At 26.6% G+C, this 23,980-nt stretch overlaps 2 protein-coding genes across 4 annotated transcripts in view; one reads left to right on the top strand and one right to left on the bottom strand.

The window, feature by feature from the left end:
- Positions 1-1,254: 1,254 nt before the first annotated feature.
- Positions 1,255-23,221, bottom strand: LOC107161491 (uncharacterized). Of its 3 annotated transcripts, none has more exons than XM_089225256.1 (8): positions 23,079-23,213; positions 12,577-12,736; positions 6,986-7,071; positions 5,168-5,368; positions 2,966-3,623; positions 2,436-2,761; positions 1,762-1,913; positions 1,255-1,686 (listed from the first exon to the last, which is right to left on the bottom strand). In XM_089225256.1, exons 3-8 carry the CDS (start codon positions 7,067-7,069, stop codon positions 1,461-1,463), a joined length of 1,647 nt encoding a protein of 548 aa, XP_089081382.1. In that variant the 5' UTR covers positions 7,070-7,071; positions 12,577-12,736; positions 23,079-23,213; the 3' UTR covers positions 1,255-1,460. The 3 variants fall into 3 exon arrangements, with proteins under 3 accessions (XP_089081382.1, XP_089081381.1, XP_015363405.2); XM_089225255.1 differs by having other exon boundaries at positions 1,296-1,686; positions 2,436-2,770; positions 23,079-23,203; XM_015507919.2 differs by lacking the exon at positions 12,577-12,736 and having other exon boundaries at positions 1,296-1,686; positions 2,436-2,770; positions 23,079-23,221.
- The window catches only part of Cen (cerebellar degeneration-related protein 2-like), a 38,926-nt gene continuing 32,153 nt past the window's right edge, over positions 17,208-23,980 (top strand). Inside the window, exon 1 of the mRNA XM_015507917.2 lies at positions 17,208-17,606. Within this exon, the coding sequence (XP_015363403.1) occupies positions 17,540-17,606 (67 nt within the window). The 5' untranslated portion in view covers positions 17,208-17,539. The remainder of the gene's footprint in view (positions 17,607-23,980) is intronic.

Raw genomic sequence — 23,980 nt, 5'->3', positions numbered from 1 at the left:
ACCCCGTGCAACCGCCCAGTTCGCTTGTATTTTGGACCGGCACTGGGCACACAGCACCAATCCCCAAATCATAATTAATTGTTATCTTCGGATTACCGCACTATAATACTCGTAAATTAAATGAAAGTTACTGAAAAATAAATCATCGACGCACCACACATCGTTACTTTAATAATAATTTAGTAGGCTAGCATAAATGTTTCGCGCGCTTACGTCAAATCGTTGATATCAATAATAAAAGATGGCGTTGCCATTACCTTCGGAGCTATTTTTTTTTATAGTTAAACGAATATTTCATATTATTACAGGTAAATAAATACCACACGAGCCGTTTCTTTTTCAAACTATTTCAATACTCATTAATTATTATTTTAGCTGTTTAATTACGAACAATCAATTATACGAAGGACGTCTTAAAATATGTACACAATTAAAAATGTATTAGCGTTATATTAAATAAATTTAAAAAAATGGTTGTAATACGAAAACTGATAATAGGTATATGCCTATATTGTCATTTGTTGCAACTATAAATTATTATTATTGAATTTGGTTTTAAATATATTTGTAATATGAGCCATTTTAATAATAGTATCCTTTCACTGCATATTGTGATACATCAGAGTATTTACTCAGCGTAAAATTCGTCTGCAAATTATTTGGATTAGTTTCTGTTAAGTCTTAGAAATCTATACCTACCTACTGTTTGTATAAAGCATGCTGTGTTTGTAAAGAACGTCATTTATGAACGCAGGTTTTCAGGTTTATATTTTAGATAACGATACCTATATACGTGAACGAGGACGCTTATATTTTTTAATGAATTTGAACGATTTTTAAGACTATTTAGTAAATATAATGTTGTTTAATAATATGATTATGATATTAAATAATAACTTATTTCTATTATAATATTGAAATATTCCTAATATATTTATTGGATTCCGAATTATTCGTGAAATTCTAGTAGGGTGGCTTGACATAAAACAACAAACGTGAACGTGAATATGTTCATTTAAAAAAACCATCACGAACATGCCCTAGTTCCTTTTTTAAACTCTAAACAAGAACGAATTAAAAAAATTTTTAACGTTCCGAACACTGGTTGCATGCAAAATGTGCTTTGTTAAGCTTTTATTTATTGAGACAATTTTGTAATTGGAAATAATTAGAATAATAAATTTAAAATGTCCCTATAATATTCAAAGCTTAAAACTGTTGTTAAAACCATAATTCAGCGTACTAACTGCAGTGTTATAAAACAAAACAATATATAATATATTCTGCACAACAAATTTGTTGGAATCAATGGAATCATATACCTAGATAATATTATATTATATACAACTATACAAATAACAAGAGTATATCTGTTACAATGGAAAGTTCATTAAAAAAATAAAAAATCACAACACGTATACATTTTCTAATGCTTATAAATACGTTATATTATACTACAGTCAATGGAAGTAGTCGGCAGAGTTGATATTTGGCACGTTTTGCCATATTTTGCGATCATGGTGTATCATGGTTATGACCGGTTCTAAGGAATCTTCAAAATTGGTATGATCAGGTAAAAACGAATTTTGTTCTTCGTAATTATTGAATCCCGAATCGTTTGACCATCTCTTATACGTGGGAAACATCATTGAAATTTCTAACGAGTCAGGAGTCATTTGTAACGTTCTAAACATTAAAAAAATAAAAATAATAATTTGACTTTTGGTATGTCTTAGTCTCGAATTGTTCACAATATCTTACTCATAAACCGAAGGCTCCAATGAATCATGGTACGCGACGTTGTCACTGTAATGCTTGACCGGCGAAGACGTGGAAGTTATGGTCAATCGACGAATATGTTCGATAAGTTTTCCATGGGGAATAGGAACGTCGTAGATCACTTCTTTAGAGCCCTAAAACCGATAATTTTTATAAAAAAATCCCACATATTATTTAGAATAATAAATTATTTTATAATAAATAATAATATATGCACAAATATAATAGAATCTAATATTTCCTGTACACATAAATAAATATAATGAACTTTAATTATCAATTATTATGACTAAAATATCATATAAATTTTAAAAAAAAAACGATAGTTTTCATGAGTTACGAGTGCACTGTGTATCTAATTACTACATACATATTATAAATTACCTCGTAACTTTTCATGACCCCCAAATTAATAAATTTTGATATGACCACCTCCATAAAAATGTAATTAAATATATAGCTATAAGTATAAATTTTCTTATGAAACCACTTGTTTGTTTTGCATGCAATTTTTGACGACAAAAAGGTAGACATACAAATCTACGTCTCGTACAATGTAGGTACAAATCTATATATATATTTTACATTTTACAAATATATATAGTTTTACTTTATTTTAATGTGCAGACATAGTTCATGGATATCAGAGCACTTACATTTTTAAAAACGTAAACACCATCTATTATTTTATATTGTGGCTTCTCGTCAAATAAAACATTTTGTTTATGTTTGTTTTTTATAGGCAAAGGTGGTGGCTCGTTTCCCACATCAACTGATTCCTCAGTCCTATTTTCGAGTATGAAATCTGATTCCGATTCACTTGTAAACATTTTCATTTTACGATCGTTATTTACATATATAACGTCCACATTTACTTCTTGATTATGAAATTCTCCGTATGTTGACATCGAAGTGTTTTCGTCGTCTTTTTTAGTCTCATAATGAGGAGGTAACTCTGGATGTAGTTCGGATTTGTCATCTTCTGTAATTGCTTAAAAATAAATATACACGTATTTTAATTAATATGCAGTAAATGCAAATTTTTATAATTATTTTAAAGTGCGAGTAAATTTGTTTGGTATCTTTAAATAATAATTAGTGCGTTGCGATGAATTAAAAAATTAGTTTTATAACAATTATAGGTTCTATATTTAACGATATATAGCTGTACCTAATATAAACTTACGTGCCGAATAGTTTTTAGTAGTGTCGTTTGGTACAATTTCAACATAGTCATAATCGTCGGAATCAGAATCTTCGCGACGCCTTCCGAAAAACGATACCGATCTACTGATCCTTTTTGACACACAGTTATTCGTACATTTATCAGACAACTGTCTTACGATCTTGGGCATAAGTTCTCTACAGCTTTGAGATTTCACAGGTTCAATTGGCGTACACTTTTCCTGTGGCTTAAAATAAATGCTTTCGTATGACAAACTTCTCGAACGACAAGATCCCTTGTCGCTCATCGGATACGATCCAGCTATTGTCTCGGTACGAACGAGGCCGTGAACCTTCCTGTAGAAACTTATCCGGTGGTCAGATTCTGATTTCCGCAGTGCCAACGATTTCCTGTTGATGGCCATAACGTGACGAATGTCATTCTGCTGATTGTGTGTTGCAAACGACTGTCTAACAACTGGTCTGCAATATCGCAAGTGATTTTCGTTTATGACACTGTAGTTATTGGAGTTGGGATCAACTAAAGGTATTCGGTAGGATAACTGGTAGTTCGTTTCCATAATAGACAAATTTCGGTCGCGAATAAAAGCCAAATTATTATTTTTAGCATCTCGCAAAGCAGCAAACCATTCATCTAGGTCAGATTTCGATTTCGTTCTCTAAAAAACAAAATTATAAAAACATTTTAAGGAATTTCGACCACAAAGATAACCCAATTATAATAATTTCTTTAGAGGATATATTATAAATTAATTCATATTTTAACCATCAAGTGCTACTATATATATATTATATATGTATAATAACAATATATTTCTATTATAGCTAACAAGCTCAATATACGTCATTACACGCATGAATCTCCTCGCATTAGTGTAATTTACTTTAACTTGTAATTCACTATGGTATTATGTTTTGTATAAAACTTTTCCATCGTTTCCACTCTGTGTAACACACGTTTAAAGCTATAATATACGATATAGTATTTTATTTTATCGCATAGGAACATTTATATATGTTTCTTTTTATAAATAATCTTGCAATTATTAAATTATCGTATACTACTGTATTTTAATGATGGCATTGGTATTTGGTAGATGCTAGGTATGTTATATTGTTAAATGAGCATAATGATAATCAGTTAAATTGAAAGTAACATCATAATTGTATACATATAACTATATTATGATATATTAACACCATCATAATTAAGCATAAATTATATGCACTTCATCGAAATTTAGAAATACTCACATAAATATTCAGAATTCCAAAATTTATTTAGGTAATTAAATCATTCAACTTTCAACCTTTCATAATGATTAATGATATATAATCGCTGATCAAGCATCTATAACATGCTGTGTGAAACTGCATCATTCAAATCCTCTCTAAATTTAGCCAATACAACTTGAAGATTGTTAGGTATATATACATATAACACTGTAATATAATCAATGGTTCTTTTTTATAATCACTTTTCTGATCTAATTAGATATTATAATATTCTTAATTAAATAATAAGAATTTAATATTTTAAAAGGTCTAGAAAAAAAAAATGAAAAAATTTGTACCTACATAAAAAAATAAAATAATTTCAATATTACAAAAGTTATACATTTTGTTGAGTAAAATTAAATTTGATATTCTGTGTGTGTGTCTTTTTTTGAAAATAAATTGATAACTATGAAATTAAATTAGAATGTTTTTAATATTCTATTTTTAATCCAAACTTAAGTTTTTGATAGCAATAATATTATGTGTACATATTAAGATCTTTCTATAATTTACAATAATTATAATTGATCTAAATAATTTAGCTATCCATCATTTTCTTCAAAATTCCGAGTAATTTTTAATAAGACTACGAAAAAATCTTGAAAGATGACAAAGAAATGCTAATCAGCTCTAGTTTAAAACATTTTCGGACTGAGATAGTTAGAAATTAAATTTAAATAGGTATACTCAGATACTTTATAACATCCACTTAATTCCATCAATAATTATGTATATATTCTACTAAAATGCGAAAAATTTTAAACAAATAGTTCATCAGAAAAATTTGTAATATAGTGTACACTTGTACTTAATATAATAAAAGACTATAAATATTCATTATTTATTAGTTTTATATTAGATTAATGTTATTTAATATCTTAATTTAGATAAGAACTCCGTGACAGTGACTAGTGACTACACTTACGAAGATTATAATTTGAGATCTAGTGACGATTTGCAGTTGACACGGACCCCGTGGTGCTATAGACAATGCAAGTCCCATGTTGACTGAACCTCTGCAAGGTGACAAATGATGAGAGTACTCTAATTGAGTTTTAAAATACAACAACAGTTTGCCTTCAAGTACACACCATCTTTTTTTCCAACGACGTACGCCAACAACTCTCTGTAAAATGAGTTAATGGTATTTATTTTAAAAGTAGCTAAAGTTCTAGGGGTAGTTTTACAAATTTCCTATATTGATAAACCACAATATTAATTACCAACTAATATTTTCAAATGATTTAAGCCCTCAAAATTACTTAACCAATTACTATAGACATATATTATCTTTATTGCACAATGTTATATAACTCATCATAAATTATTCATTCGATCGAATTATGATTTACATCCAAAAATTTTGTTTCATAAATATTGTATCAACAAAATTTTAGATAGGCCATCGATTCCCAGAATTTTTTTGTCGTTTACAATGATTTGTCATTGAATTCGACTTTATAACATATATTGCAGTGACTTTCTCAATAACGAGATACACTCGGTACATAAAATTCTTATGCAAAGCATTACTCCCTTCTTTTTTTAGAGTTAACAACTATGAAAATTCAATGCATGGTTTATAGAACCATAGAATTCATAGGATTTTCAGTTCTATGATAAATTAAGCGTAAATTTAGTATTTTTTATAAGTTGTCCAATTTTCAAAATATTTAGATTAACTCTAAGCTATTTATATAACAAACAATTTTACACCATTCAAGTGTACGTCTATTTCAACTTGTAAAAATAGTTAATAACTCTACAGTATATATTATTATTATCAAAAATTTTTATAATAGGGATACCTATCCGATGTTTTTTTTTTTTTAATTAAATCCAACATAGTGTATCTATTACTAAAAAATAGTTTAGACACTCTTCACTCAGAATCGTTTTATATATAATATGTAATGTTTTATCCTTGAGTTTATAATTAATATTAACATATTCATTACAGACTATAGTGACCTACTCAACCAAAATATCCTATAGGTACACATCAGTAAATACATTCCCCAATAGTTTTCTCATATTTAATTATTTTTCACAAAATTGACGTATTGTTCATGTTAAAAAATCATAATTATAATTATTACGATAAAAAATAATTTCAAACACTTTAAATTTTTTCAGAAAATAATGCTTTTAAATTATTGGTGTTTGGTATTAGAATTAGATTCTTAGTTAACATCAAAAATAATTTCCAGAATTAAACAATGTATCGCATTTATAATTATTTTTTCCATATATGAACAATAAATAATACCTAATAATATGTACGATGTATACATACAGACGGTTAAGCTAAAACAGTTAAAATTTAAATAAATATGCATGTTTTGAGTATTGTATATTTTTTTTTTTTTATAAATTTATTAAGTCTTCGACATCAAAGGTCTTTAGCCTGCATTAATATATATTTTAAAAATATATTTTTATTGTGCAGACAAAGTTATATATATATATATATATATATATATATATATATGTACACTGTAGAGTATACATACACATGTGTGTGGTTAATAATTGATAATATAGTATAAAAAATAAAATAATATTAATAGCTCGTGAATTATATGCAAAATAAGGTTTAATGAATTTCTTATCATGCTGTTATTTGTGAAGCATTACATTTCAATATACTATTATATATTATAATAAAATACAGTTTTAAGATTAATTTGATGACACACATAAAATTAATTCTATAATATAATACCATCTATACTAAACTAACCATTCTACCCTTTTTTTCTAAATAACCAGCCATTTTGACAATCAGTTGTTTATCAGGCTTCTTATCTGCAATGTCCGGTTCCATATCTATAACAAACACAAAAATATAGTAAATAATATGATGATGAATACAGAATAATATACGCATCCCATTATTACTCATTGGAATGAAATAACTGCAGAGCTGTCAATAATGTGTCATAAAGATTATTTTGACATTTTTTGTTCCTCAAAAATATTTACAGCGCCTTTATGTACATATTTTGATCATTTATTTATCTGATACACATCAAATTTGATTTAAATATACTTACAGCTGTCAACTACAAAATACTACACGTTGTTATTGCACTTCAACTCAAAGAAAATACAATAGAACTGGTCAGACTTGGGTAACCCTAATTTGGCGTCTCTTTATTGAAAACTGCACCCGTATTATACAAGTGGGTTATTATTCTTTTCCGAGACACCATCGTCTGCCAAACCATTAATTCACTTTATAGTTTATATATACAAGACGTATACAACATAATATGTGTCGTCTGCAGACTATAATATTTAATGCGTTTTTATCAAACTCTGTGATAGTTATGATAAATTAAGCTACGAAATTAAACTCTTAATTAATCTCATCTTTATCGTATGGCCATACCCATACGACTTTTTAGGTTGTTGATTGTTGATACCAATTACTCTATATCTTGTTTCCTTCGTATAGTTTAGGAAACATTAATTTAAAAGCCACCTACCGTAATTTCCGTCCATATACCATAATAAAGAACTTTTAATCGAATTTTAATGGTTAAAACACTTGGAAATAGATCGGTTATAATAAAATTACATTAAACCCAAATTTATATTACTTTTAAATTTTAATTACATCACAATATTTTGTTACTGTTTATATTAATTTATATTCAATAATTGTAATCAATGAAATTAGGTCGATTAATATTTAAATGAAAATTGAATAAGCTTATAATACCAATATAGTTCAATGATTTATAGCAAAATTACAAAATTTAAAATTTCTCTTTGCAAAAAAAAATATTTTTGTATATAGTCTTGTCCTGGTGCATCATATTTAATGCTATATATATATATATATATATATATATATATATATATATATATATAACATCCGTTTTCTTTTTGAGACTTCAATTAATTACGGTCTGCTTAACACACTTCTTTAATGGGTACCTAGGTAGCCTGCAGGTAGGCAATGTAAAATAATTCCTTACGTTGAGCATCAGGGGTTTTTCGCAGTTCAGCAGTATATTGTTAAGCACATTTTCTTTGAAGAATACACATTTAATTCTTCAACAACAGTTAAGGAAAGTAATACACTAACCTAACTCACAAAGAGTTCCTTATGATTAATATAAAACAATAAATATCGATTTGATTAAATTTCTCAACTACTGTACTATGAAAGCATTGAAAACAACTTTTAAACGAAATTGTATATGCAGATTAACGAGGAAAATTAAATTACGATAGGGGTATCATATATATTCTATCCTATACTAAAAAGTACAATAAATTAATGCATTTTTTATATTGTTATTCTCCCGCATAAATGCATCATATAATTTAAACAATGTCGTTTATGTGAACACCAATTTATACTAACTAGTAGCTATAAATTGATCCTAATAAAGTACCTATGCAGGGAAATCACGATGGTATTCGTGTTAATACACTGTTCGTAACAACAGTTATATGTATTAGCCATAGACATAATTCGTATATTTATAAACATTAAATTCATATTAAATGATTAATAAAATCTAAGCAACCAGATTAAAATAAAAAAGGCAATCGATAGTGTGATCGCGTTAGTCGCTTGCAATATGCTCATATATGTGATTGAAAAATGCCAAATATGTGACTTTCTCAGTATGGGAGTAATAAAAATTATGTTCTATAAATCTCGTACCTACTGCTCATACATTGTGTTACATCAAACACTTTCTAATTAAATTGACCAGTAGATATGTACAAAACGAGAGATAAAGAAATTGCACGCAAGTCCTATTTTGTACAATACCTATACTATAAACTATTAAGTTATGTTCAAACATGGTTAACAACTAAATGTAATGATGTAATGAAATTAATTGTGTCAACGTAAATGCCAGGTTAGTGAGATATGAATTTGTGGTAAAGGGCTAATATATTCATTAAACTAAATTATTAAATATATAGACGATAGACCTATACTTAATTAAGAGGTATCTAAGCTCATACTTAGTTTGAATGTTTCAAATTAAATTAACAAATGTTATAAAAAACTAATAGTCATATTTTTATCTGCTCAATTATATTTTTTTCAGTGTTGATTTCACATACACCCGATATAATTGAATATTAATAATTATGACAGTTATCTAATATCACATAATTTTTTAATACTATCGTTATTATACTAGATATATAGATGGATACAATAACAATTTTAGTAATTTGTGTCTACCAAAAATTGTTATATAATGAACTTTATTACTTTTCATTAGGTTTTTCTGGTTTTAGTATTAACAACATAAAATACGAATATTTTGATTTATTAACTGTGTTTATTTTTACTCTTATTTAACTCAATTATATTATAAAATTATTGTTCTTTTACTTTGTTCTATACTTCGTGGAAATATAGAGTCACGACTATTTGAGGAAGAGAGGAATCCCTCAAGCGAAACTTTTTTTTACTTATATAGTTTATAGTTTATTTTATATACATAGTTATTATATAGTATTCTTAATCACTTTACAATCCAACCACATCTTTCACATGAATCATTTGAGGTGTTCAATACTATACCTATAATACATAACAATTATTATAATGAATAATAATAAAACGATTACAAAGAGTATTGCAAAACTATAGTAACTATACATAATAGAATAAAAAAGATATCACATTAACGGCAAAATTACAAACAACAATGAACAGGAAGAGCTAAACTATTGATTGGCTTTGGACATGGCATGTGATAGTGTGATACCTGCTAATCTAAGCTTGTGAATAATTATAGGCATATCGGTTTATAGGTGTTATAGGTTAGTGAACAAATTTAACCAAATTTCCTGTCGTATATGAAAAATACACGAATGATCCAAAATAAATAAGTACCAATGGAGAATAGAGTTTACCAAGTTATCTCTGATTAAAAAAAAAAATAATAATAAAATTTCATTTTTACACTACAAAAAAGAGAAATAAGTTTCTTGGTATAACTAATTTCAAAATATTTGACGTGAAGCATCTCACAACAATAGTGGTCATATCAAAAACATCAGACATTATTTTTAAATAAAAAGTAAAGAACCCAACTCAAGCTAACCTAATCCAAAAAGGGCCCTTATATATATGATGATTGATGACCAAAGTTTTCATGAAAAATACAATTGTAATATTATAAATGTTTACTTAATTATATTCAATAAAAACTTCAGTTAACCACAAGTAAATTACCTATAATCTATTAAAATGCTATTTAAACAATATATCCATTGTTTCACATCAGTTCCTGTAAAATTTAGGCCTAAATTATAATGTGCAATAATTACTTTAAATATATCATGAATAATAATATTGTAAATAGAAGTCTGAATGTACCTATATATTGTACTTTATTTATTTACATGTAGTTAACACTCAATGATGTACATTTAGTTGCACTGCGTAATTATAATATAATTGACTAATCCAATTCATTAAAAATTAAATGTTCAATTCAGATTTTAAGTAAAAACATAATAATGAAAAATAATATTATTCCTAACTATTTGCTATAGTCATTATTATTTCATGCCATCAAATTTATAATTGATCAGTAAAAATGCTTATAATATAACGATATATCTTATCCTATAATGTAGGAATATGCCAATAATGGCAGAAATTATATAGAGAACAGGGTGAAGTACATAAACATAATACTTGGAATATTATAAATTAATATATATATATTATAATAATAATTATAATATATATTATTTTATAAAAATAAAATTGTTTAGTAAGTAAGTTATTTATCTAAATAATAGGTAAATTCCAGCTAGATAAAAATATCAAATCATAAAACACAGTCAAATCAATAAATTATTTTATAAAAATATAAACTTGCCGGACATAATTATAAGTTATGGCTACCTATTTTATAGTATGCAGCCAAATTAGTTTCAAGTTTAAATGTTTTTAAAATATGTTATGAAAATAGAATTAAATAGATTAGGCCCAAGACATTTGATTTCTTGCAAGTGTGTATACATTGTTAATATATAACCAATGATGATATGTATATTAAAATTATTCAATTTTACTACAAAATCATATTCATATAAAAAACTACAGAAATCTACTAATTCTTAACATTTTAATTTCAGATTAACAATAAACCATAGATTTCTATACTCGTATAGCGAAATAAAAATGCAAATCTTATGATTTCTCTCCACTATAAATGGTTTGTATTTATTTTACCAAATATATTATAAACGAAGCGTAGTATTAATACATTTTGTAATATAAACAGTCGATAAAAATGTTCTATGATCTATAGAGCTATTGAACTTTGATGTTTATTATAATGTTTTAGCATAGTTGGTACCCCCTATCTAAATAAGTATTATTTAAAATAAAAGAATCCCAAGAATAATAAATATTAGTATCAACATATTTTATTTAACTGTTGATGATGCATTTAAATATTATTCTAAAGTATTAAATTACAATATATAATATGCTAATGACGAGGAAGGTAAAATTAAATTAATAAAGACAAATATGTTATTGTTGTTATATTATTTAGTTATATTAAGTACATATGTAAGACAATTGAAAAAAAAGATTATTGCATAAATCCTGACTGCGGAAGGATTATTATTAAGTCATATAATATTTCAATAATAATTTTTCTATTGTCATGGAATATTATAGAATTACATTATTATTTGAATAACTAATGTATAATGCATTCACACTGAAATTTTAATAAAGTATACCTATTTAATTAAAATTCTTAAATTTAAATCATACTTAACTAAATGATATAGTTTAACTTATTTATAATATTTGTCATGGATAACATTATTTAGACTTTAATAGTTTAGTTTTCTGTACTTAAAACATTTTTATACCTACATATTATTATTATTTTATTTTTTACTACCTATTAATAATTTCTACTTCGACATCCGAGGCCACTAGCATTACATTTAATATTATACTAGAAAAAATAAAAACAAATATATATACATAAAAAAGTACATAAAAATCAATAATTACAGACTACAGTTGTTAATTTTAAAATCTTATAATACTCGTAATTAGAGAATTTGTGTGGTGCTTACTATTTTATATTAATATAACATTTATGTTACATATAGAGTATAATGTTTTCTTCAAAATTAATTTTTATCTTAGCACTGTATAAATTTGTTAAAAAATAAATAAAATAGTTTTTATAATGATTCATAATATTTAAGGTATTAACAAACATTAATAAAGTATAGATCTTAGGTAGTAATGTTTTAAAAAAAAAAAAATTTAATTTGTATATATATTAAACCGTGTTTACTTACTGTTTTTAATTGTGGATTGGCACTATACTTGGAAAATACGAAACAGTTACTTCGAGAGTGCAGTAAAACACATGTAGCACGCACTCCCGCTTAGTTCACTATGAAACTCATGCACACATTTGATACTGGTGGCCGGTGCGGATCCGTACAAATCTGCGCTCTACCGGAACATAATAGTGCGCATTTGTAGCATTTTTATAAACATACTCCATAATGATACTAAATTTTTAATTGTTTTAATTTATTTTACGACTTGAGTGTTTTTGAAATTACGGAATTAACAATATATTAGGTATAATGTATAATAATAGTTATAACTCATAACTTATAATAACTAATCATTAAAGAAATTGAGATTTTTATTTATTATTTTCGTCTGAATACACATATATAATTAGGTTAACAATAAATTTAATTTATTAAAACATAACAGTATATGTAATTATACCTAGAAAGGACTATATTATATCAGATATGATAATATTATTTAAATTTAATCATTCTGAATAATTATTATTCAAATTCAACAAGAAAATGAATAGATTTTACATAATCTATTTTAAAACCATAATTTTAAATGAAATACTTAAATACTATACACATTATTATACGTACGTACTTAAACACTATACTTTACATATTATCAATATTTAAAGTAATAAATACATATTTTTTTTATGAAATAATAAGTATTTAAACAACCTCAAAAATAATCTTAATTCGAAAATTGTTACTTAAAATTAATTAAAAATAAGAAAAAATGAATCCGGGTTAAAGTTGCTTTTTTAAAAGAGATATTTTGAAGTATACCTATCCAAATACAAATATATTATTATCACATAATTATTACATCAATATAAGCTATAAAATGTCAATACATATTTCAAGTTTAGAATACATACTGATTTTGCGAACTAAATAGTTTAAGGGTAAATATAGAAAAATATTACTAATTTAATAAAATCCACTGGATATAATACATTAAAGTCGTTGGATTTGAATTACTTATTCATTTGATAAAATGTATAAATGAGTAACTGTTTTTGGAAGCGCATTATAATGTAATTTTATTAGTATCCAATAATGTGTCATAATAAATATCTAAAAAACAAATTTGAAGCAAAACGTAAAAATCCTATTTCATTGACCTCAACGAAGTCTTAAGCTTACCTTCATTAGATCGAAAAATTACAGTGAAAAAATTATGTTGATACACAAAATTATTATGCGTTCCTTCCGAGTGGATTTAACAGTCATATAATAACTAGTTTTATAAATTACTTACATAGCGTAATGTATAATATGCATTACTGATGATTCAACAAAAACGTCTATCGTATTATTATCCATGTTTTTGTACATCAACAGTTTGGTTGGGGTAATTTTATACTATAAAAGTAATGTTGAAAGGCAGATGTGATTTTCATAATTTCACGTTAGCAAATGATGCAATCTAACCTGACAACAACGATCACACAGACACACCACTGTTTTTTTCTTATCTTCATCTAGGGCTAGATATTATATAAGAGTAGTCGTTATTAAATTTCAAATAGAATAAGGATCGAGAAAATTCTTAAATTATTGTCGTTATCTTTTTTCAATTCGATTTATTATTTTATGTACATAATTATTGGTAGAATCCTTAATGAATCTCCTTTAATTTTAAAACCATAGTTATTATTTTTGTGTAAATACAATTTCAATTCATTATTTTTTTACAAAAAAATATTCAATTTTTCGAATAATAACATTGCATTCTCCATAGTATTAAAGATTATTGATAAAAATGCTACTTTCACATGCGACAACACTATCCACGTCATATTATAATAGTATAATGAACATATTGATTATTCACTTTTTATCAACACACTCACATCAACAAAATGTCACAAATCGATATATTATCTCAGTTCATGTGTAATACACTAATACTCTAGTCTCTAATCATAGTCTAATGTTATTTATTATACATTTGTTTTTAATATAGTTAAACCAAGTCTGAGTCCGACCAACCTTATTATATAGCTGTGACACGCTGTTCTCTCGATCAATATCAAAGTTAATTAAACTCTTGTCAAATTGTAAATTGGTTCATTATCCGCGTCGTATATTGCTAAGATTTTTCAAGTTTCTCAATTTCAAAGGGTTATTTACTTGTATAGTTGTATATACTGTTTAATAATATAATATTATTACCTATACAGTAAATACTTTAATGATAAATCGATGTTTTTTTGTACAATATATCATACTTACCTACTTACACCTACTTAAACCCGATAACAATAATATATATAAATAGTATTATTATCATATTAATATGTACTAGATACAAAAAATGTATATATCATAATATGTGTCGAAGTTATGGCAACTCACATGCACGTTTAACCGAGTATGTGATTTTCATTGATTTAAATGACTGTGTAACAACTCTTGTTTATATTTTGTGTGTATACAAATATACAAGTTCAAATGTACACTCGTCTAAATGTCATTCACTTTCAAAATATGAAAAATTATACTCACATTATAGATAAATGTATATTATTAGTTATTCATTTAAGTGTGTATTTCAAATAAATTTCACCAATGGCGTTATTGGGGGGGGGGGGGGGGGGGGGTTGAGAGGTATAGATTTCTCCAAAAACTTTAATTTTATTTCTAAAATTTTATATTTGGTGGGGTAGGTTACAGTATGAGGCTTACAGATTTTGCTAAAAACATATAATCCCCCCTCCCCCCGAACTAAATTCATAATTACGTCACTAAGTTTCACTTAGGTACACTATTAGGTGAGCTTTATACATTTCCATTGTTTTCAAAGAGAATATTTGAAAAGTAATCATTATTGCTAAATTACTTATTAGGTATATTGAGGTAACTTAAATTTAAGTTGATAGTAAATGGACAATTATTTCAACCAAAATGTGCCAATATTTTGACAATCATACCATTGAATCTGATAACGCGATAAGACCTCTGAACACTGATTTGAATTCGTCAATGTCTACTTGAGATCAATCAAGCCACTTTTAAATCATTTTCTTCCAGAACTCATATAAATTAATTTTTTTTGAATATTTAAAATGTACGACATTGTTAATGTTGATGATTTGAAAATTAAATGAGAAATCTTAATAAGTGAATTGTCCGATTTCAAGTACATATTATTATAATTTATAACGAATTCAGATCAGTTTACCGAAATATTATCGTATTATTAGGTCGATCGGTAGGATGGACAAAAAGTACATACAAATGACCATACATCGTTGTTTACCGAGGCGATGACTTGTACATGCGTGTGCGGGAACGTTCCGCTATATTTCTTTCACACACTAATGATCACGTACTATCTACGTACACATTGCACACAATTACAAGACTCGCATACATGTAATTTGAAAATTGCCTATTTTGAACTCCCAATTCCCATCAAACAATATTTTAAGCTCGTTTTATCTTCAGTAGGTAAATATAAGAGTATCTGAGCATCTCAATAATACAGTGTAACGAGCATTTTTAATAATTAAAAAGTTGCATGTCTGAATCTAAAATACATAAACGTAAACTAAATTACTTAGTCATTTTAAATTAGGTACTGAATCATCGAACAATTCAATTCAGTGTAGGACACAAACTGATGAATTGTAATAATATTCTATTTATATCATTTTTACTTATTAGTGCGCAGTTGTTGTAATTTTCTTGATGCATAATAGGTATACTGATTAAATATTACATCAACAACAAATAAATAAATACAAATTTGAAAGCCAACGTGTAGTATCATAAATGAATGGATCTTCTGCTCAAAGTTTGTCCCTTTATTTATATATAAGTATAATAATATTATGTAAGTATATTGTTTATTATTTTTTTATTGTACGCATATTATAATGTACCTTATCACACTATTTAATATACTTAATGTGTCCTCGCTCGGGTATATACTATAGAAGTATTAACCTTTATTATTTTATATTATAATAAAATATTAATTTTTTTGTAAATAGTAAAACATATAGGTATGATACATTTTGTTAACATTTAAAGTTTACTTATCAGTTACCGTGGTGTATCCAGATGTTATTGTTGAAACGACAGTATTATTTTTATGCAAATTATTATTTTTAACATATTATTATAATTTAAGGTTTTTAGTTTGGGTACTTAAGTACCGAAAATACACAGAAATTAAAATTAAAAAATGTCATGTCGAGAAACAACTAAGACGACGGTTAAAATAAATAATTTAAGAACAAAATTGACGATGAACTAACCCTTATGGTGATATTTTTCCTCAATCCGGCCCTGTGTCTGTGCGGTCGTGTGAGATCGCTATACCTACCTATGTATAATGTTTTGATATTATATAATTATAAATAGCATTGTACGCGTGCGATCATTCGCTATATAATTCGCAACGGCGCTTGAGTATACGTGTAAAATCTGCTGACCAAAAAACGAAACAATGTATAGCACGCCAGATTATGATAATAATAATAATATTAATATATGCACCACACGCGGACCATGCATTTGCGCGCCACTTGCAAGCATGAGGTATTGATTTTTTTCCGTCCACGCTCGCGGTAGTCATTCTCCGGGCGTCTAGTCTGCACTACGGTCCCCACCGTCGTGCGCGACACACAATTGCACAACAGCTGCTGTCTGCCTGTCTATAACAACAATTTGTGCCATCCAGTCTAGTCAGATATTATACCTACCGCGATTGTTGTTTATGTTTTCGTTGTAAATACATACATCGTTTTATATACAAATTAGTTTTAATCATTTCTCGTTTGAAAAACCGAACGTATATAGGTACGTGTGGCGGCGGACCTTTTTCGACAATTTAGTCGTCGAGTGTTTTAGGCCGTTCGATTATTGTGTTCTCTTCAAGACTGTTATTTTAAGTTAATCGTCTAAGCTAATAGAACAAAAAACGAAAATGGAACACAACGACTACATCAACGACGGATACACTTGTTTCTACTGCCATACATCCTACGAAAAAGGTGATTACAGATTGAGTTTAAAATTATTTTTATTTTTAAGTCTGAATAATGCGACAATGTATAGTCCAAAATTTTTCGAGTTTAAGTGATAAGAATACGCGCAGAGATAGCACATGACATGAACTGGAATAGGTGAAAGTAACACGCGTTAAAAAACATTCCGGAGGGGAGTATATGATTATACTTACTGATAGTGTTTAGGTACCATATGAATTATGAATGCATATGATGAATACGTAAAATAGTTAGCGTTACATGTTTCTTACGTCATTTCGTCATACCAAACGTGTGTATACTAATTTAATAATTTTACTGCTATATTCAGTAGTATAACGTGTACGTATTCATGAATCAATTAGAATGGTTTCCTGCAACATAATATATACTTGGTGTAGCAGGTACATAAAACTTAACGTACCCTGATGTACAATACTTGTATTTATTATACCAACCAAACAGTAGTAGACATAAAAATATATTTTAAATATAAAAGCAAAATAAACATTTTTAAATAAGTTACACTATTTAACTAATAGACATTTTTTTTTTCAAAACAAACGACTGAAAATAATGAAATAATAATAATTATTGAAAAATAGATGTCTTCATATTCAGTTTATTAAAAGTTTTGATCTTTTTTTTAATATTAATTATTTCAGTGTATATTCTTTGATAATATTTGATTAGAAATATAAAAATCAATAATTATTTTTCCTCGTTACTTTCAGGAATATAACTGGTGTAATTAGGATGGAGCCATAACGCCGGGTTATATATTATATATGTGATGAAATTATTTTTTTTTTAATACCTAGTTAAAGAAAATATGCAACATAATATATTATGAATGAATTTAGGAATTTGTTATACCAAACATATAAAAGGTATATAATTATTATCGTATTAATTTATAAAATTACAATTTCAAATCGTATACATAAGAATTAAGATATTATATTATTTTCCAAAGTTAACTGATTAAAAGTTATACAAATCCAATAGTTACCTACTATTGTTTATCAATTTTAACATTCAATATTATGTTTTTCATGTTCATAGTTGTATAATTATTCAATAGACGTTATATATTTTAGCTAACAAATTAAAGCTATTTATTCTAGATTCTACACAGTGAAGTAATGAATGTAATGATTTTACAATTAAATATTTTTTTTGTGTGCCTGAAAACAATTTTTCTAGTACTATAATAATATTATTCAAATAATTGTTTTGTAATCTTGGTTATAAGAAAGTTTTATAGCATCTTCGCTTAGAATATTTTTTCAATGTCATAATTTTTTTATACTTTTTTCATGTAAAAAAGTTTGGACCCCTCTCTGAAAAATTGAGGCACATCCTTGATTATCATAGCTTCGTTTTCTAACTCCAATAGATTGCCATGGGGTGGCTAACACACACACACAGGAATTTCATTTTGGCTCACGAAACTATTGTTATAAGGTGTAATTAGCCACAAAAATAAAACGAACTTTTATATAATCTATGTATCGTGTACAAGTAAATATAGATATACTTATATTTGTATGACATATTATATTATATTAAAAAACTACTCAACCGATTTTGTCAATTATTTCAAAGATTATTGTTCTTAGAAGAATTAGGAAAAGGTAAAGAGTAGATATGACCACGTCTGAAAGTACAGTAGAATCGCGAGTAAACAACTTAATTGTTTTCCTATTCCTCTTAAAATGTTGACGTAAAGTTAGGAGGGTTAGGTTAAATTCAAGTTAGATATAATATGTATAATTGTGTACAAATTATCTTGAAGTGATTTTTTATCTCCTTTCAACTTTGCCACTTTAATATCCAATCTGCCATATTTGGATTGACTATCTCGGTCAAATTAGTTCACAAAGTGAAGTACACCGAAGTCGATTTTTTCGTGTACCTGCCTTGTATTTTCCCGAGTTTTTCATGAAGTACTTTCACTATATAAAATCGAGAAACACTGATAGGCATAGCGTTGTATTTTATATATTATGTTTATTTACTGGTAAAGTTAGGTTATTCAATTATTATTTATTATCATAATATATGGATGTAGAAAAAAAATATAATACAAAATAAATAATTATAACAGTATTAACCAAGACTAAAATTTTTACCTAGTAACCGAGAGAATGGGTATAAGCCACCAAAATAAAAACAAACACGTTTTTGTAATAAATCAAAGTATTTTTTTTTTAGTTTTACAATCCTGCAATTGGTTGATTGTACCCTATATTGGCTATATGTATATGTGTATTAAAGTTATTGGAGTTAAAACTCAATAAAACATTGCATGTAATAGTTGCCTTCTTGCACATGGGTTGACAGTTCTTTTTCTCAATACAAAGTTCTATATTCAAAATTATTGAAAATATATCCTCCGACCAATGCAAAGCTATTTCATTAACAAATCAAAAATCTTAAGAATTTTTAAGTCGAACAGCTAAGCAGCTTAATTTTTGTTTGTCACTCTAGCCATTTTAATGAAATTTTCAGACAGCGCGTTTACATGATAAGTAAATTACGTGTTGTTGGTCGCAATATAATGCTAACGCTAACGTTAAAATAATGTGATAAATTAAATTTTTCCATTTGATTTGTATGATAATATCAAAATATGAAAAAAATTAACAATTTAATAGCTTAAATATTCACAATAAATAATCTACATACCATACCATAATAAAGTGTTTATTAAGACACATTTATATCGAACTAGATTTTTAATACGGTACACATTTTTTAAAAAATACGAGTAGCATACAATTTTAAATTATAAGTTCTGAAGAGTTACTGTATTGCACACCAATACATCACCATGGTGTACTTAGCTTGGTAAGTTTTGATTATACAAATTAATTTGAATACTATTTTATAATTTTTATTCAATTACAACTTATAAAAGTGACTCGAAAAATATAAATATATTTTAATTAGGATATTTTGACCATTAGATGTGTTTTTCCTTGGATAATTTTATCAAGTATGCCGTTGTTACGGAGTATATTGAATTTTACTTCAAGGGAGGCTAATCAAAAAAAATTATATAAATTTTAAATGCTACGTAGATGTGTAACAAGTAAGCGCTGACAATAAATATAGACCTTATTAGTTATAATATTATTAAGGGCAGTTGGAAATATTTTGTATCGGCTATAAATTGGAAAATCTATACCCACATGTTTGAAATTTAAAATCGATATCTATACCTTGTTGTTGTTATTAATCAAATACCTAACAAGAGACATTAATTAATTATCACTACCTAAGCTTGATAAAAAAAGGCTAAGAATTTTTGTTCGAAAAATCGTTGTGTGTTACTGTTACACCTATTTTCACTTCAAACGACCTTGAAATTTTCTGTGTGTATTCGTATTTCGTGACATCCGAATTTCGCTAAAATAATATATTAAACATATTGGCATATTGCTAAGCACCTAACTAATCGACGTCGAACGCGTAACATTGTAACCTCGTATTAGTTATTAATAGTTTTTCCTCTACAGTCTCTACATACCTTTACTGCTTTCCATCACATCTGTTTCAATTGTTCGAGTGGTTAAACGGTGTTAATTACTATAATATATAAATATATATTATACCTATATAGTTTAGAACTCTTAAATGGCTTAATAACACGGCTACGGAACACAAATTCTCTCACTTAACTTACGTACTTTTAGAAGATTGAATCTCCGACATAATAACACCTTCTCTAGAAAGATTTGGATATCCATATCACCAATATTCTGACTAGATTAAGCCTTGAAGTCATCATGTCAAGAATATTAAAATGTCTTTTTCTCACTTTTTTAAATGCGCTTACTTCAACGGATACAGGACCAATAGCATTAAATTTGACATTTTCAAAAACATAATCTAATCAAAGCCAAAAAGCCATTTAAAACCATACACGGTCTGCCACCGTATCACAATCGTCAAGCTTACAGACACACCCACAATCTTCTGTTGTTTTATTGATCATAGTGCTTTAAAGTATGCATTAAAAGTATCCATCGAATGAGTTAAGATACAAAAGTAGTTCAGTTAAATTCGCGCTCTGTCTCACGGCTTAATTTATAGAGTGTGCCGTTTGTAAGTCTTCTCTAAAAAAAAACTCATTATAAATTTCATCAAAGTTAATATTTATGAGTCACACTCACTATCGAAGCGCCTTCACTTTCTACCATTTCAATTGAATTAACTAATTCAAAGTTTAGTGATTAAAATTTCTCTCCGAAAACTGTATTTAAGAACGCCACAGCAGGTCACCTCTCCTGCGTTATGTTACCGTTGGACCTGTCCCAACTATGATCATCATTCTTTGAACATTCCAAAAACATTGTCAGTACCGTCACAATTCTCACTTATATTTTAAGTAATAGAAATTATCATTAAACGATAAAGTAATTTCATATGATACATACTACATTTTTTAAATGTATTTCTAATCAATAATCTTTATTGAAAACGTATTTAACTACCTGCTATTATTATCGTTTTAATTTCCTTGTGCCTTGCCATTATTATCGTTATGTTTTATTAGTAGTATCTACCTAATAATTCAATTTAATTGTTGTATTATACTGCAATATATATTTTTTTAAACGAATGCTCTTATGAGTTATAAATTTATAATGCATAAAAAAACATAGGTATAGTTTGTCACGCGGTCAACACTTGATTTAAAGCCAAAATACCTTAAAACAAATACCTTTAAAGATTGAATTGACTACTTCACAAACTCGCAAATTCGTTTAGTAATTTATTTAGCACTTACTTAGTTATATTTAGTTTGTATTACACATTTAAAACTAATTTAAATGTACTTAATTCTATTGCTATATATATTTATTCGATATCTCGCATATATATTGCTTAAAGTAAACCACTTTCGTGTGTTTTGAAATAATCGAATTTTTCAATTTAACTCAACTAACAATCGATTTCGTTAAATCTAGAGAAAAAAGAACGTAGTAATAAAACCCAAAAACGTAATATAATATGTACAAACTTTATATATATCCTATATTATTATTATTATTCTCAAATATATTCTTACTACATACATATACAGACATACAAGAATATGTCATATATGAATAGTTTATATAATCTAAATGATGACTAGGTAGCACTTTTTATTTAATTTAATTTTTATTTTTTTTATTTGAATTAAGCCTCGGCAACTATGGCCATTGGCAACACTTATTATTATATATGTTTTTTTAAGAAACAACTATATTTTTAGATCATACATATAAATATTGATCTATAAAATGCACTTATTATTGTACAAAAAAATGCCTATTTCATTAACTAGACATCATTAAATGCTGCTCAATCATCTATAATATTTATGAATTTATAATACTGATTTCTTCATTAACCATCTCATTATAATATAATAACAGCAAATAATAATAATAATAATAATAATAATATAAATATTATATTTACCTATACCATATTGCCATATTGGTTATAAATACTTGTTTATTTATAATCTATGATCGTATTATCGTCGTATCCTATGTATGGCTGACGGCTGTATGCAAGACTCACCTATATGTATATTATTATGTTAGACTGTTTTTGAAACTGCAGGTTTTATCAGCGGTCGCCGTACGGTTACCGATTGCAAGTTGTGGTTAATCCTGCAATTGTAGCTCACAAAGATTAGAATACCAAGAAATTATGAATTTTAATAATGTATATGCTAGCTATATGATAAGATAAAATATAACGAAACACGAAAAAATCAGTAACTTAATATTTTGTCGGTTACGGAAAATAACAACACAGTGTGTGTAGGTATAGCCATTAAGTATACTAGGTATAACCACTAAAATATATAGTAGAATTCTGAATTACATATAACTGGGGTAATCAATATATTTTTTGGTTTTTTATTATAGGTTTGTTATTAACGTAACATAAGTAGTTGATATAAAATTAATTTTATTCAGTTTATTTATTAAGTAAATAGTTATTGCATTTTAGAAACATAATGCGTTTTATAAATGTTCGTCAGTGATATCGGTTCGTAATATATTAAAATAAAAAGTAATCAACACGATTGATTTTTTTATTTGAAAACAACAACAAACATTAAATAATAAGGTATTCAATAAAAAAAAGTATTGAAAATACTTCACGTTGAAAGTATTAAAAAAATTATTTGAATACTTCTACTCAAATATGTTTACTCAAATGATTAATACTTCACAATAGTGGGTGTATCTACATCGAGTACAGAATAAATAAATGGTTTAATTTATGGTGTAATTTTGTACGTGCGTCATATTATCTGGCTAATTTCTGTCTAATAAAAACCATAACATTATATTTTAAACATAAAT

Source organism: Diuraphis noxia, unplaced genomic scaffold (genome assembly GCF_037042655.1).
Source record: "Diuraphis noxia isolate RWA-SAM2 unplaced genomic scaffold, SU_Dnox_SAM2 contig0004, whole genome shotgun sequence".
Taxonomy (NCBI): Eukaryota; Metazoa; Arthropoda; class Insecta; order Hemiptera; family Aphididae; genus Diuraphis; species Diuraphis noxia.
The sequence above is the reverse complement of the archived record's forward strand: the minus strand, read 5'-3'. Positions and strand labels throughout refer to the sequence as shown.

Coding starts and splice junctions, on each gene's coding strand:
- LOC107161491 (XM_015507919.2), bottom strand. CDS start 7,069: ATGGAACCGGACATTGCAGATAAGAAGCCTGATAAACAACTGATTGTC. Junction 2,771..2,965: donor TACTAAAAACTATTCGGCAC/GTAAGTTTATAT, acceptor TTTATTTTTAAG/CAATTACAGAAGATGACAAA. Junction 1,687..1,761: donor TTGGAGCCTTCGGTTTATGA/GTAAGATATTGT, acceptor TTTAATGTTTAG/AACGTTACAAATGACTCCTG.